This window comes from Capricornis sumatraensis, chromosome 10 (genome assembly GCF_032405125.1).
Source record: "Capricornis sumatraensis isolate serow.1 chromosome 10, serow.2, whole genome shotgun sequence".
In the NCBI taxonomy this organism is placed as follows: domain Eukaryota; kingdom Metazoa; phylum Chordata; class Mammalia; order Artiodactyla; family Bovidae; genus Capricornis; species Capricornis sumatraensis.
In genome coordinates this window covers 60,105,434-60,117,637 of record NC_091078.1, presented here as the reverse complement: position 1 = coordinate 60,117,637, position 12,204 = coordinate 60,105,434, and the positions used below count along the sequence as shown (strand labels likewise).

The window sequence follows — 12,204 nt, the reverse complement described above, 5'->3', positions numbered from 1 at the left end:
GTTAGCTGAGCTAGCCTACGAGGTGGCTAATGCCAGCTGCCCAGACGGATGCAACTGGAGAACCACCAAGAGGCCAGTGCTCCTAAAATGCCTCAGCAAGGGCCCTGTCACACAGCCAGAAAATCTAATCTCACTTATTTGGGGCTGAGGAATTTGGGACTTTCCTGACATGCAGATGGTCAAGTGGGTCTCAGCTCCTGCCCTGTGTCTGCTCCAGTGGACCTGCCAGGGGGTGGCCTTCAGGAGAATGAGAGGGAAGTGGGTAGCCGGGGAGGTGAGCCCTCAGGAATGGGGCATGGGGGTGGATCAGAAGGGTCCTGTCCTCAGAACAGGTAGGAGAAAACTGGGTGTACAGAAGGGAAGAGCACAGGCAAAGAGAGACATGAAAATGGGGTGAAGACCCTCCCCAACCCAAGAATAAAACCTCAGGTGCCACACTTCTGCTTTGTACTGCCACTGGCTGAAAATGAGGATTTCTGTGTCCTTCGTATCTTTCTACTCTATTCCTCAAGAAGGGCTAATGAATAGTCACATGACTCATATCGTGCTAGATTCTAGAGCACAAACCAGGATCTAAAAGTTAACACCTCTGCATTTGAGGCCTGATTTTGTGGGGAGAGTGGAAGAAGTTTTAAAGACGGGCATTTATTCAGCAAATACTGAGAACCTACCAGGTTCTGGCCTGTTCTAGGCATGGGGATACACACAGTATACTCGTCTGCTTCTAGAGACCATCAGAACACCTTAATTCTCAAATGCCAACAGGATGCTGAGAAGAAATTGAGAAAACCATAGTCTCTAGAATGCCTGCAGCTGGTCTGATCCTAAGCAAGTTTCCTAAATTTTTCTTGCCTCGCTTGTTTTGGTTATTTCCATGCTGACACTGCATAGTAACATTCTCTTAACCTGACTAAGTAAAAACAACACAACAAAACAAAAACATTACAAAGATATGGATAATGATGTCTTTTTTGTGACATTTTCATATACATTTAATATATATCAGTAGTATATATTTTAAGAGTTTATAAAGCTTCAACTGGGTATTCTATAGCAAGTATTTAAATGTTACCCTATTCTGTTATTAACAGATTCCTTTTAAAATCCAAAATATCTTGTACAAAATTACAGTGACTAAAGCCAACATAGCTACCAGCTCAAAAAATAAATAAAAAGCCACTGAATCATACTCTGAGAGGGCTCAATTTCTGACATTCTTCACCAAGAAAAATAGTAATGTCTGCTTTAATCAATATAAATTATAATCAGTCAATTATAAACGACTCTTTGCCTTTCCCCGAATCACTTACCTCCTCAAGAAGCCGAGTTACAGCATCTATGTCATTATATGTTTTAGTCATCTGGCCAACTCGTTCAGCACATAAAACTGCAAGAAATAAAAATGACCATGTAACTACCGATGCTACAAGTCTGCCAAACAAAGTTTGGCCAGGTTCAGCCTTACTGGGTTTGATTCCAGAGAAAAGCCCCAAGCTGTGTGGGTTGAGGGGACAGGGGTCTACTAATCACTGCAAAGTCTTGACACTGCATATGTGTGTGTGTGTGCATGTGTGCGTGCACATCCGCACGTGCACACTCGGGGGTGTTGCTGAGGGCAAGGCGCTGGAGTGGAAAGGGGTCTGGCCTCATATCTGGTCATCAAACCAAAGTGGGTCAGCAGCACAGTGAGTGATATATAAACCACCAGAAAGAGCCCTAGGATCTAGACCCCACTTTCTGTACAGACCCAGTGGGTCCTTTCCAAAGCAGTTCTTGGTATTAATTATTAAACAATCTTAACTGATAATTCCATAATGGCCCAGCCTCCTCTTCCCCAAATGGCCTAAATTCTAAGTCTCTGCAACTAGTTTCCAAACCATGAAAACTGGGGTGATAGATTTTTTTTTAATTTAATCCACACACACAGAGTCATACACATGGTATTTCATAACATATGCCATTTGCTTAAGAGGTCTTAAGATGATGCCTCCAGGCCACTTCAGGACTATGTCTTTGTTTTTCCATTGGAGAAAAAGGGTGTGCACCGAAAGAAGGCTTTCATCTCCAGAAAAATCTCAGGGTTGTTTTATTTTAAATCAATGGCAAGGAAATGATTTGTAGTCCAAACACCGTGAAGGTAGCATGGGTTTTATTCTGAGGAGGAAGGAGTGAAAGCAAATGGATTTAGAGCCAAAGCATAAAATTTTTTGACACCAGCCACTGAGGGGCCAAATAATAACTTGTTATTAATTCCTCAAAACTAAGACTCTAACAAACAATTCTTTTAAGAGTAAAAGACTTAGTTCAGCTTTCGCAACAACCCACTTGCAGTCACAGCCCAGGCAAGGCCTTTGGGAATTGAAGTGTATTTCTAACCAAACTCAGTAGCATCACTAATGGCTAATTGCAGCTGGAAAGCAATAGGTCGCTAAATATTTTATAAATGCAAGCAGAGATCATCCTAGTGGGTGAGCTCAGAGAAATCGGATCTGTTGGAATGATTTTCTAGTTTAAGGAAGAGACCTGAAATCTGGTTCCAAATCTGAAACCCTCCCAAAACAGGGTCCTCTGAGCCAGGATGGGGGACGGTTCTTCTGCTGGCCTCTCCGCCCAGAGCTTTACGGCAGAAACCCTCTGGCCGCTGGCTGGAGGAAAAGCAAGGGAAATGTACAGGGTTGGTGAAAACCAGAATTTAACTTGGTGGAGATGGAGTCCAGCTCAAATTGCTCTAAGCAGTTCACCAGCTTGAGGTCACAAGAAACCTTAAGTGCAGAGTCCAAGGGTGCAGACAGGAGCTGGTTTTCCTGCTGCACGGCTGTGATGCTCTGCAACGGTGCACATAAGACCCCGAGGCCTCCAGCCAGCTCCCTCTAGAAGAGTATGGTGAGCCGGGGCATCAACGGGCAAAAGGCCGCTATGCTGAAACCTGTGCCGTGCTGCCTCCAGAGCCATCTAACGCCCACCCTAGCTCTCCTCAAAGGACCGGGTCCTTGGCTTTCCTGGAAAGAAAGACAACCAGGCTACATTTTAAACTCATCTTGGCTCTGTGCTACCCTAACGTAAGAGAATAAGACTCAGAGCACCTTTTTTGCTCTGGGATTGAATTAATTGAAAATTATATTTACATTTTAAAGCTGTATTTTTGAATTGAGATCACTGTAGTTAATTGTGTAGATAATCATATGCAGATGTAAGAAATAACACAGAGATTCCATATACACTTTACCAAAGTTTTACCCGATAGAAACATTTTGTAAAATAATATCACAACCAGGGTACTGACATTGCTACAATCTAGGAATCTTACTCAGATTTCTCCATTTACTTGAACTTGTGTGTGTGTGTGTGTGTGCACGCGCGCACGTGCATGTGCGTGAGTGTGTGCACCTGCACATGTGAATATTAAGCTTTATATGATTTTATCACTGGTGTAGATTCATTATCTACCATCACAAGGACCTGTTGTATTGCCCTTTTATAAAGCTATTTTTTTAAAAGATTTAACATGCCTTAACAACTGAACCCAATAAAACCTACACCTGGACCAGGGTTTTTTCCAGCATGAACCAGTCAGGCATATGTCATCACCATACATGGTGACAGGAGGCGAGGGGTACGGAACGATGCAGAGACTTCCAGGAGGCTCTGAGGTCCCTGACAGCCCAGCCACAGAAGTCAGAGGCAGAAATGAAAAACTACTATGGAAGCATGTGCTCTGTTATTCCAGTTAAGTTTTCAAAAACACATATAATCCCAATGGTGATGGGGTAAGGGAGTAGATTTATAATAAACAGAAAAAAATAGAATAGCCAATCAGTTCTGTTCAGTCGCTCAGTCGTGTCCGACTCTTTGCAACCCCATGAACCGCACGCAGCATGCCAGGCCTCCCTGTCTATCACCAACTCCTGGAGTCCACCCAAACCCATGTCCATCGAGTTGGTGATGCCATCCAACTGTCTCATCCTCTGTCGTCCCCTTCTCCTCCTGCCCCCAATCCCTCCCAGCATCAGGGTCTTTTCAAATGAGTCAGCTCTTCACATGAGGTGGCCAAAGTATTGGAGTTTCAGCTTCAGCATCAGTCCTTCCAATGAACACCCAGGACTGATCTCCTTTAGGATGGACTGATTGGATCTCCTTGCAGTCCAAGGGACTCTCAAGAGTCTTCTCCCAACACCACAGTTCAAAAGCATCAATTGTTCGGCGCTCAGCTTTCTTTATAATCCAACTCTCACATCCATACATGACTACTGGAAAAACCATAGCCTTGACTAGACAGACCTTTGTTGACAAAGTAATGTCTCTGCTTTTTAATATGCTGTCTAGGTTGGTCATAGCTTTTCTTCCAAGGAGTAAGCATCTTTTAATTTCATGGCTGCAATCACTATCTGCAGTGATTTTGGAGCCCCCCAAAATAAAGTCAGTCACTGTTTCCACTGTTTTCCCATCTACTTGCTGTGAAGTGATGGGACTGGATGCCATGATCTTAGTTTTCTGAATGTTGAGCTTTAAGCCAACTTTTTCACTCTCCTCTTTCACTTTCATCAAGAGGCTCTTTATTTCTTCTTCACTTTCTGCCATTTGGAGAGAACTGCAATTTTTAATTTTCTTTTTTGTATTTTTTTTTTTTTTGTAATGACCATGCCCTGATGAGAAAAACATTACTTAAAATATTTTCCAGGAAATATTTGACTACAATATAGGGTACTCCCTGAGGTAACTTTTAAGAGTAATTCATAATAGCACCATCTTACATTTACCAAGCACGCTAACTACAGCCTGGCCTTGTTCCTAGCCCTCTAGATTGATTATCTCATTTACTCCTCAGAGTAAAAAATACTACAGGGTAGCTGCTAAGTCACTTCAGTCGTGTCCAACTCTGTGCGACCCCATAGATGGCAGCCCACAGATGGCAGCCCACCAGGCTCCCCTGTCCCTGAGATTCTCCAGGCAAGAACACTGGAGTGGGTTGCCATTTCCTTCTCCAATGCAGGAAAGTGAAAAGTGAAAGTGAAGTCGCTCAGTCGTGACTGACTCTTCGCGACCCCATGGACTGCAGCCTACCAGGCTCCTCCATCCGTGGGATTTTCCAGGCAAGAGTACTGGAGTGGGGTGCCATTGCCTTCTCCACTACCGGGTAGGCACTCACCTTAACCCCATTTTACCAAAGAGAAACTGAGGCCTAGAGAGGTTAACTAACTCACCCAATGTTACACAGCTAGCAAATGGTGAATTTCAAAGTAAGAGGAGGCTCCTAGCAGAGGCAGCAGCTAACACTTAAGGAGTCCCTGCTATATCCAGGAATTTAATGTGCTTTTCTTGTTTACCTCTCAGAACAATCTTGCAGGGTAGGCACTATTTTGATGAGTATTCTATGGATGAGGAAACTGAGGCTCAGAGAAGTTAAGGACCCGACCCAAGGTCACAGCAAACGAAGCTGCATGTGCTGGGGACTGAGCCAAGGCCAGTCTGGCTCCTGTACCGAACTAGGGAACCATAGAAGATTCCAGGGCACGGCTGAGGTCAGCACAGATCAACAATGTTTAAGAAGCATAAAGAAAGCAAAAAGCGCCCGTACTTTAGGTCAGATCTGTGACGCTGGTGCCATGAGGCTCAGGTTTTCATAGGAGAATCTACCACGGCCACGAGGCCCTGGGCAAACCCCGTAATTATGTCTTGGGCTTCCTCTTCCAAGAAACGAGGACTAACAAATGACGCTTTAAACAGTATGACAAGCACAGTCTGCACTTTTCAAGCACCAATTTTCCAGATACTCAATCTACAATAAACCATCTCAAGTTTCTCTCTCCATGAGAACAGTATTTCAAACAGAAGTTCCACTTCTGAACAAGGAAGCTCTACCAAATAAATCTACTTCCACCTGAAAGGTACTGAAAACAAATGAGAACTTTATGCTCAGTAGGAGCCAGATATAAAAGACCATATATTGTATGACTCCATTCATACTAAGTATCCAGTATAGGCAACTTATAGAGACAGGCAGCAGATCCGTGGTTCCCTGGGATGAGGAGTGGTGGTGCTTTAGTCAATGAGTCATGTCTAACTGTTTGTGACCCCATGGATAGTAGCCAGGCTACAGTCTGTAGTCATGGGATTCTCTAGGCAAGAATACTGGAGTGAGTTGCCATTTCCTTTTCCAGGGGATCTTCCCGACCGAGGGATTAAACCGGGGTCTTCTGCAATACAGGCAAATTCTTTGCCAGCTGAGCCACCAGGGAAATCCAAGATGAGAAGTAGAGAAACGGAATTAATTGTAAATAGACATGAAGGATCTTACGAGGCGAGATGGGGGAGGGCAAGATGTGAACGTTCTAAAACTGAATTATGGTGACTGTTGCCAACTCTGGAAATTTACTAAAACACACTATAAATTCTTCACTTAAAATGGGTGAATTTTACAGTATGTAAATTATACCTCAATATTTTATCATCAAATTATATGCAAACAAGCATCCCTGGGCTACATATGTCACAGCCAGTCATTTCAACAGAATATGACAAACGCATTCTTTCCTGATCTCATGATGGAGCCTTTCTCCAGCCACAAGAATGTTCTCAGACAGCAAAAGTGTTTAGGAGTAGCAAACCAGTGATTAGAAAATCAGCACTGATAAATGGCACATAAATGAACTAATCCACATGGACTAGACTATTTTCAATTAGATAATTGTCATAGCATTTGCTTAGATGGCAGAAGTTCACGATACATCCATAACGCCAGCTCTTTCCAATTTTTACTTTTATACTTTCCTCAAGTTACAGCCACTTCTTGGAGATTCAGCCATGCCCTTCCCTTGGCTGTTGCCCTTTATTATCTATTTTCAAAATAATTTAGACTTGGCCCAAAAGCCAAAGTGTATTAACTACTAAGACCTATAAGACACACATGATTTGGCTTTAAAAAACACACACAAAACCTAACTATTTTCATGCAGCCCTTGATGTATGTATAGAAATAGAATGAGGTCCACAGTACTATAGCACCTGGTAATGAAAAACAATGCTCATTTGTCCGCAGTTAGCATTGGAGAAGGAAATGGCAACCCACTCCAGTGTTCTTGCCTGGAGAATCTCAGGGACGGGGGAGCCTGGTGGGCTGCCGTCTATGCGGTCACACAGAGTCGGACACGACTGAAGTGACTTAGCAGCAGCAGCAGCAGCAGAACAAAATGAAAAAAGAACAAATTGCTTGTTATTTCTGTTTAAATGGCTCCATGTCCAAAATGACAGAAGCAAAATGAACCTAATTCTTACAAACGTCCTATGTCCCTTCCCACCTATAGAAGTCACATGATAGCCCGACACATAGTTGATGCTCAAAAAAATGGAAGAGTTTGTTTTACTCCCAGATGAGTGTTTGCAAAGAAAGGCTCATTTCTAACCAACCAGAGGGCCCAGAGAGGGATGAAAACATAAAAGCTTGGTGTATATCTCATCACCTCCAGATGAACATGTATCTTGGGAAGAAATCCCCTCTCTGCCAGGCTTCCTGCATAAAAAAAGACGTCTGGAAACAGGCCAAGTTCAAGTCCAGTGTGATATGATGAGGCACAAAGCTGCTAAGAAAGAAGCTGCATTAACAGAAAGGCATCAACTTATAAGCAGTTGTGGTCCTAAGCCAGGGGCAAACAGGCAGACGGCCGGCCACGAGTCCTCACAGGTGAAAGGTGCTGGCTGATCATGAGAGCTTTAGGGACAGTCTCGGAGATGGCGTGGTGGCAGAGGCCAACCCAGAGCCCAGTTCATTGCTAATGGCTGTGTGTTTGGTCATGACCAGAGTCTGCATGGTGCTGGGTCTATGCACTAGGAAGTGGGAGCAGGGTGTCACTTGCCAAGAGTAGAGACCTGACAGGGAAGCTCTGGCTACATTTGCCTTGCTCATCAGCATCCCTGTCAGTTGAGATTAGGGTGTGATGATTGTACTGTTTGTTTGATAGTATCCATGATACTATCCTTTGCCAGGGTTGTTTGAGAGCAGGGCACCAGAGCAACTTACTGAAGAGACTGGGAAGAAAAGAGAAAATTACTATCAAGTATTTACAACAGGCTAATAGCTACCAGGCGGAGAAGGCAATGGCACCTCACTCCAGTACTCTTGCCTGGAAAATCCCATGGACAGAGGAGCCTGGTGGGCTGCAGTCCATGGGGTCACGAAGAGTCGGACACGACTGAGCGACTTCACTTTCACTTTTCACGTTCCTGCATTGGAGAAGGAAATGGCAACCCACTCCACTGTTCTTGCCTGGAGAATCCCAGGGATGGGGGAGCCTGGTGGGCTGCCATCTACGGGGTTGCACAGGGTCGGGCACAACTGAAGCGACTCAGCAGCAGCAGCAACAGCTACCAGGAGCAGTTTACAAATACTATTTCACTTAAAACCAGTACAACACAGTGACACAGATATGACCTCCATGAGACACTGTGAGGCAGAGAGGGGGCCAAGTGACTTGTCCAAAGTCAGACAGGACATAACTATGGACTTGAACCCGGTATGTTGGACATTACAATCATTCACCCCACCCTAGACTGAAACACTCAGAGTTGACCTATGGGGGCCATTCATCACCAGGGTATTTAATGAAGGCCTCCTTGGTGATAACCAAATGGCTCACTCATCGACTGCTCACCATGTGCCCAGCAGTCTGCTAAAGTGCTGGATGTCTACCACCTCCTTCAATGTCTACATTTATCCTAGGAGGGAAGTACTACCATAGCCTACATTTTAGACATGAAATTACACAAGGTCACAAAGCTATGAGAGGGTCTGATTCTATGTGACACCCAAACTGGGCCTCTTGGCAATGGCACCCCACTCCAGTACTCTTGCCTGGAAAATCCCATGGACGGAGGAGCCTGATAGGCTGCAGACCATGGGATCACGAAGAGTTGGACACGACTGAGCGACTTCACTTTCACTTTTCACTTGGAAAAGGGAATGGCAACCCACTCCAGTATTCTTGCCTGGAGAATCCCAGGGAAGGGAGAGCCTGGTGGGCTGTCATCTATGGGGTCGCACAGAGTGGGACACGACTGAAGTGACTTAGCAGCAAGCACAGCTGAGTAAACAAAATAAATCCTACCCTTGAGGAATTTAAGCCCTAATTGAGAAGGTAAGACAAATTAGCATAATACAGAGGAATCAGCAGGAAGCGCCAGGGAGAAAAGCTCTTAGGGAGTTCAGATGGCTAGAGACTTCGGAACAGGTACCACAAAATGCACAGCTTTGCCCATTGCCAGCCCTGGGGTGCTGCTGGTACCACCACCCTAGAAAGAGCCCTGAGCAAGGGACATGCGTGGTGTCACCATGGATACTATCAAACAAACCTAGGCTGAAACCAAGGTGACGAAACCAATGGGCAGAGAGACCTTTGTAACAGAGGTGAGGTCAGTGCTGATAAGCTAGGCCAGCTCCTTTCTCTAATGTGACCCTACAGGGCAGAGGCCTACAAGGCACCCTGTATCAGTACAGACCCCAGGGCCAAGGCCTGATGGCGCTTTCTCTCTGGGGTGGACATTCCCATCCCACAAGACATCACAACCACCAGCAGGCCACAGCACCATCCCCCACATGGCCCAGCCCTCCTCCTCTAGCCCCAGAGATCCCTGGGGCTCTGAGAAATGAGGAACCCCTCTCAGACTGGAGGAATGAGCTCCACTGGTGCTGCTCCTCTGCTTCACCTTGGAATTCTTCACTAAAGAATCTGGACACCTGCCCGAGGCACTCCATCAAGCTCTGGGTTCCCACTGTCTAACAGCATCATTTGCATCTCGGCTTTTTGCAGATGATAATTACTGGGTAGTGCTCAGCCCCTGAAAACTGGCCTGTGTCCAAAAGACTGCCTACTGACTGGCAGGAGCCACCTCTCTCACAGTCTCAGGGCTTAGTAAACCCCAGACCACGCCACATGCTCTTTTCAAATCCTGCTACACGAAGGCCATCCTGAATATACCTGCCAGGAGATCAGTGACCAATCTGGTAATCGGGTGACAGCCTCAGAAACGTCCAGGTGAGAAAACATGACAAAGACCCCTCCTCGAGAAAGCGGGAGGAAACTGCCCCACAACAAACCACAAGGATGTGATGAGAAGACTCCACTGTTCACCAGTATCCTCCTGGAGCTGATATCACAGCTCGGGCACAGAGGGGTGTGACCACTGCACCATCGCTCAGCAGCACTGTGACTCCCCCTGCTCCATCTCAGGGATGGGGGGAAAACAAGAAAGCCCACCTCAGAATACCACTCAGCAAGAAATCACTTGAGATCAACTCAGTTTCTGCACCACACAAGCCTCCAGGGACCAGAAGGACACAGAATCTAGACACTTTCTCTCCTGAAGACAAAAAGGCATGCTGCTTCTGACAGCTGTGTGATCCAAGCAAGCTGCTTCTCTGGGTGCCTTGTGGGTTAGGAAGATGATGTGAGATAATGCAAGGCAAGGGCCCACGGCTCTACTAGCTGAGAGCCCAGGCGTGGTGGAGGGCAGACCCCACAGCAGGGTGAGGGCCCTGTTCTGTGCTTACAGTCCTGGGACTCTGGATAACCTATCTGCGTCTCAGTTGCTTTGAATACAAAATGGAAATAATGCTTATTTCAAAGGCCGCTTTGAAGATGAAATGGGTGACATCAGGAAGTGCCTATCACTCCCACAAGGTGACCTGGGAGGGACCAACATATGTCTCCTGTATCCTTGGCTACCAATATTAGTGTTGCTGTTCAGTTACTAAATCGTGTCCGACTTCTTGTGACCCCCTGGATTGCAGCATGCCAAGCTTCCCTGAGCTTCTCTATCTCCTGGAGTTTGCTCAAACTCATGTCCATTGAGACAGTGATGCCATCAACCATCTCATTCTCTGTCGCCCCTTCTCCTCCTGCCTTCAATCTTTCTCAGCATCAGGGTCTTCTCCAATGGGTTGGCTCTTTGCATCACGTGCCCAAAGCACTGGAGCTTCAGCTTCAGCATCGGTCCTTCCAATGAATATTCAGGGTTGATTTTACTTTAGGATTGACTGGTTTGATCTGTTACCCCAAACTAATTTTATCTTTCAGTTTTCAATCAAAAGCACCTCTTTAGGAACTCTTAACAGTGTAGGAAACCACCTCAGAATCCAGGGAACACAGTTACATCTACATCAAGCCCGTATTTTCACTGTTCACAGAGACTTCTCTTGCACATGTGGTAGTGTGGCAGGATCAGAAGAAAACAGAGTCCTTCCCAGTGAACTCCTTGCTTCCAGCAAAAGTGGACACAGAGACCAAGCATTCCAAACCAAATCCCTGTCATCCTGATCTACACCACAGACTTCTTTCAGGCTGGGAGCAAGTCTTGTGAAATTTATTTTCCAAAGAAAACTGGGCACATTGATAATGAAGTGTGCCTTCCATATCCATGGGCTCTACATATGCAGATTCAACTAACCCCAGATTGAAAATATTCAGAAACAAAGAAAATTCCAAAAAGTTACAAAAAGCAAAACTTGAATTTGCCACCGCTGGCAACGATTTGCATAGCATTTACAAAGTATTAGTCATTGTATCAATAAGTAACCTAGAGATTTAATATATACGGAAGGATATGTGTAGGGTCTATGCAAATATTGTGCCATTTTATATGAGGGACTTTAGTATCCATGGGTTTTGGTATCTACAGTGGTCCTGGAACCAATCCCCTGTGGATACCGAGGATCAACTGTATCTTTCTTTTGCAGTTACTGTCTTGAACATATTATTTTCACCTTCTGGACAGCTTTTTTATTAGAGAAAGGAGGGAAATTGGATGGGAACAAATAAGAGCAGGAACAGAACTGTAACAGACTACCTTAAGAGGGCAAATACAGAGCAGGTCCCCAATCCTCCCCTCCGTCAAAGATGATCACGAAGTAGAGACCCTGGCATCTGTGAGGCATGGACCAGCACAGGGCAAGCTGCACCAGAATCATGCAGAGGGTGCGTTAGAACCCAGACGCTGGGCCCCAGCCCAGTATGTCTGACTCAGCAGGTCTGGGGCCGGGCCCAAGAATGTGCATTTGCAACATGTTCCTGGGTGACACTGATGCTGCTAGATGGGACCCCACCTTGAGAACTGCTAGCACAGTATTTAAGAGCAGTCTATGTAGGGTCCTAGAGCCAGTTTACATAGGTTGAAATCACCTACGAGCTGTGTTACTTCAGATGAGTTGCTTACGTT

General features: G+C 45.5%; 1 protein-coding gene across 3 annotated transcripts in view; it reads right to left on the bottom strand.

The window, feature by feature from the left end:
* Window positions 1-12,204, bottom strand: part of TRAK1 (trafficking kinesin protein 1) — a 103,953-nt gene that overhangs the window by 38,629 nt on the left and 53,120 nt on the right. For all 3 annotated transcript variants that reach the window (XM_068982855.1, XM_068982858.1, XM_068982857.1), the window contains one exon: window positions 1,311-1,387. In XM_068982855.1, the coding sequence (XP_068838956.1) occupies window positions 1,311-1,387 (77 nt within the window). The remainder of the gene's footprint in view (window positions 1-1,310; window positions 1,388-12,204) is intronic.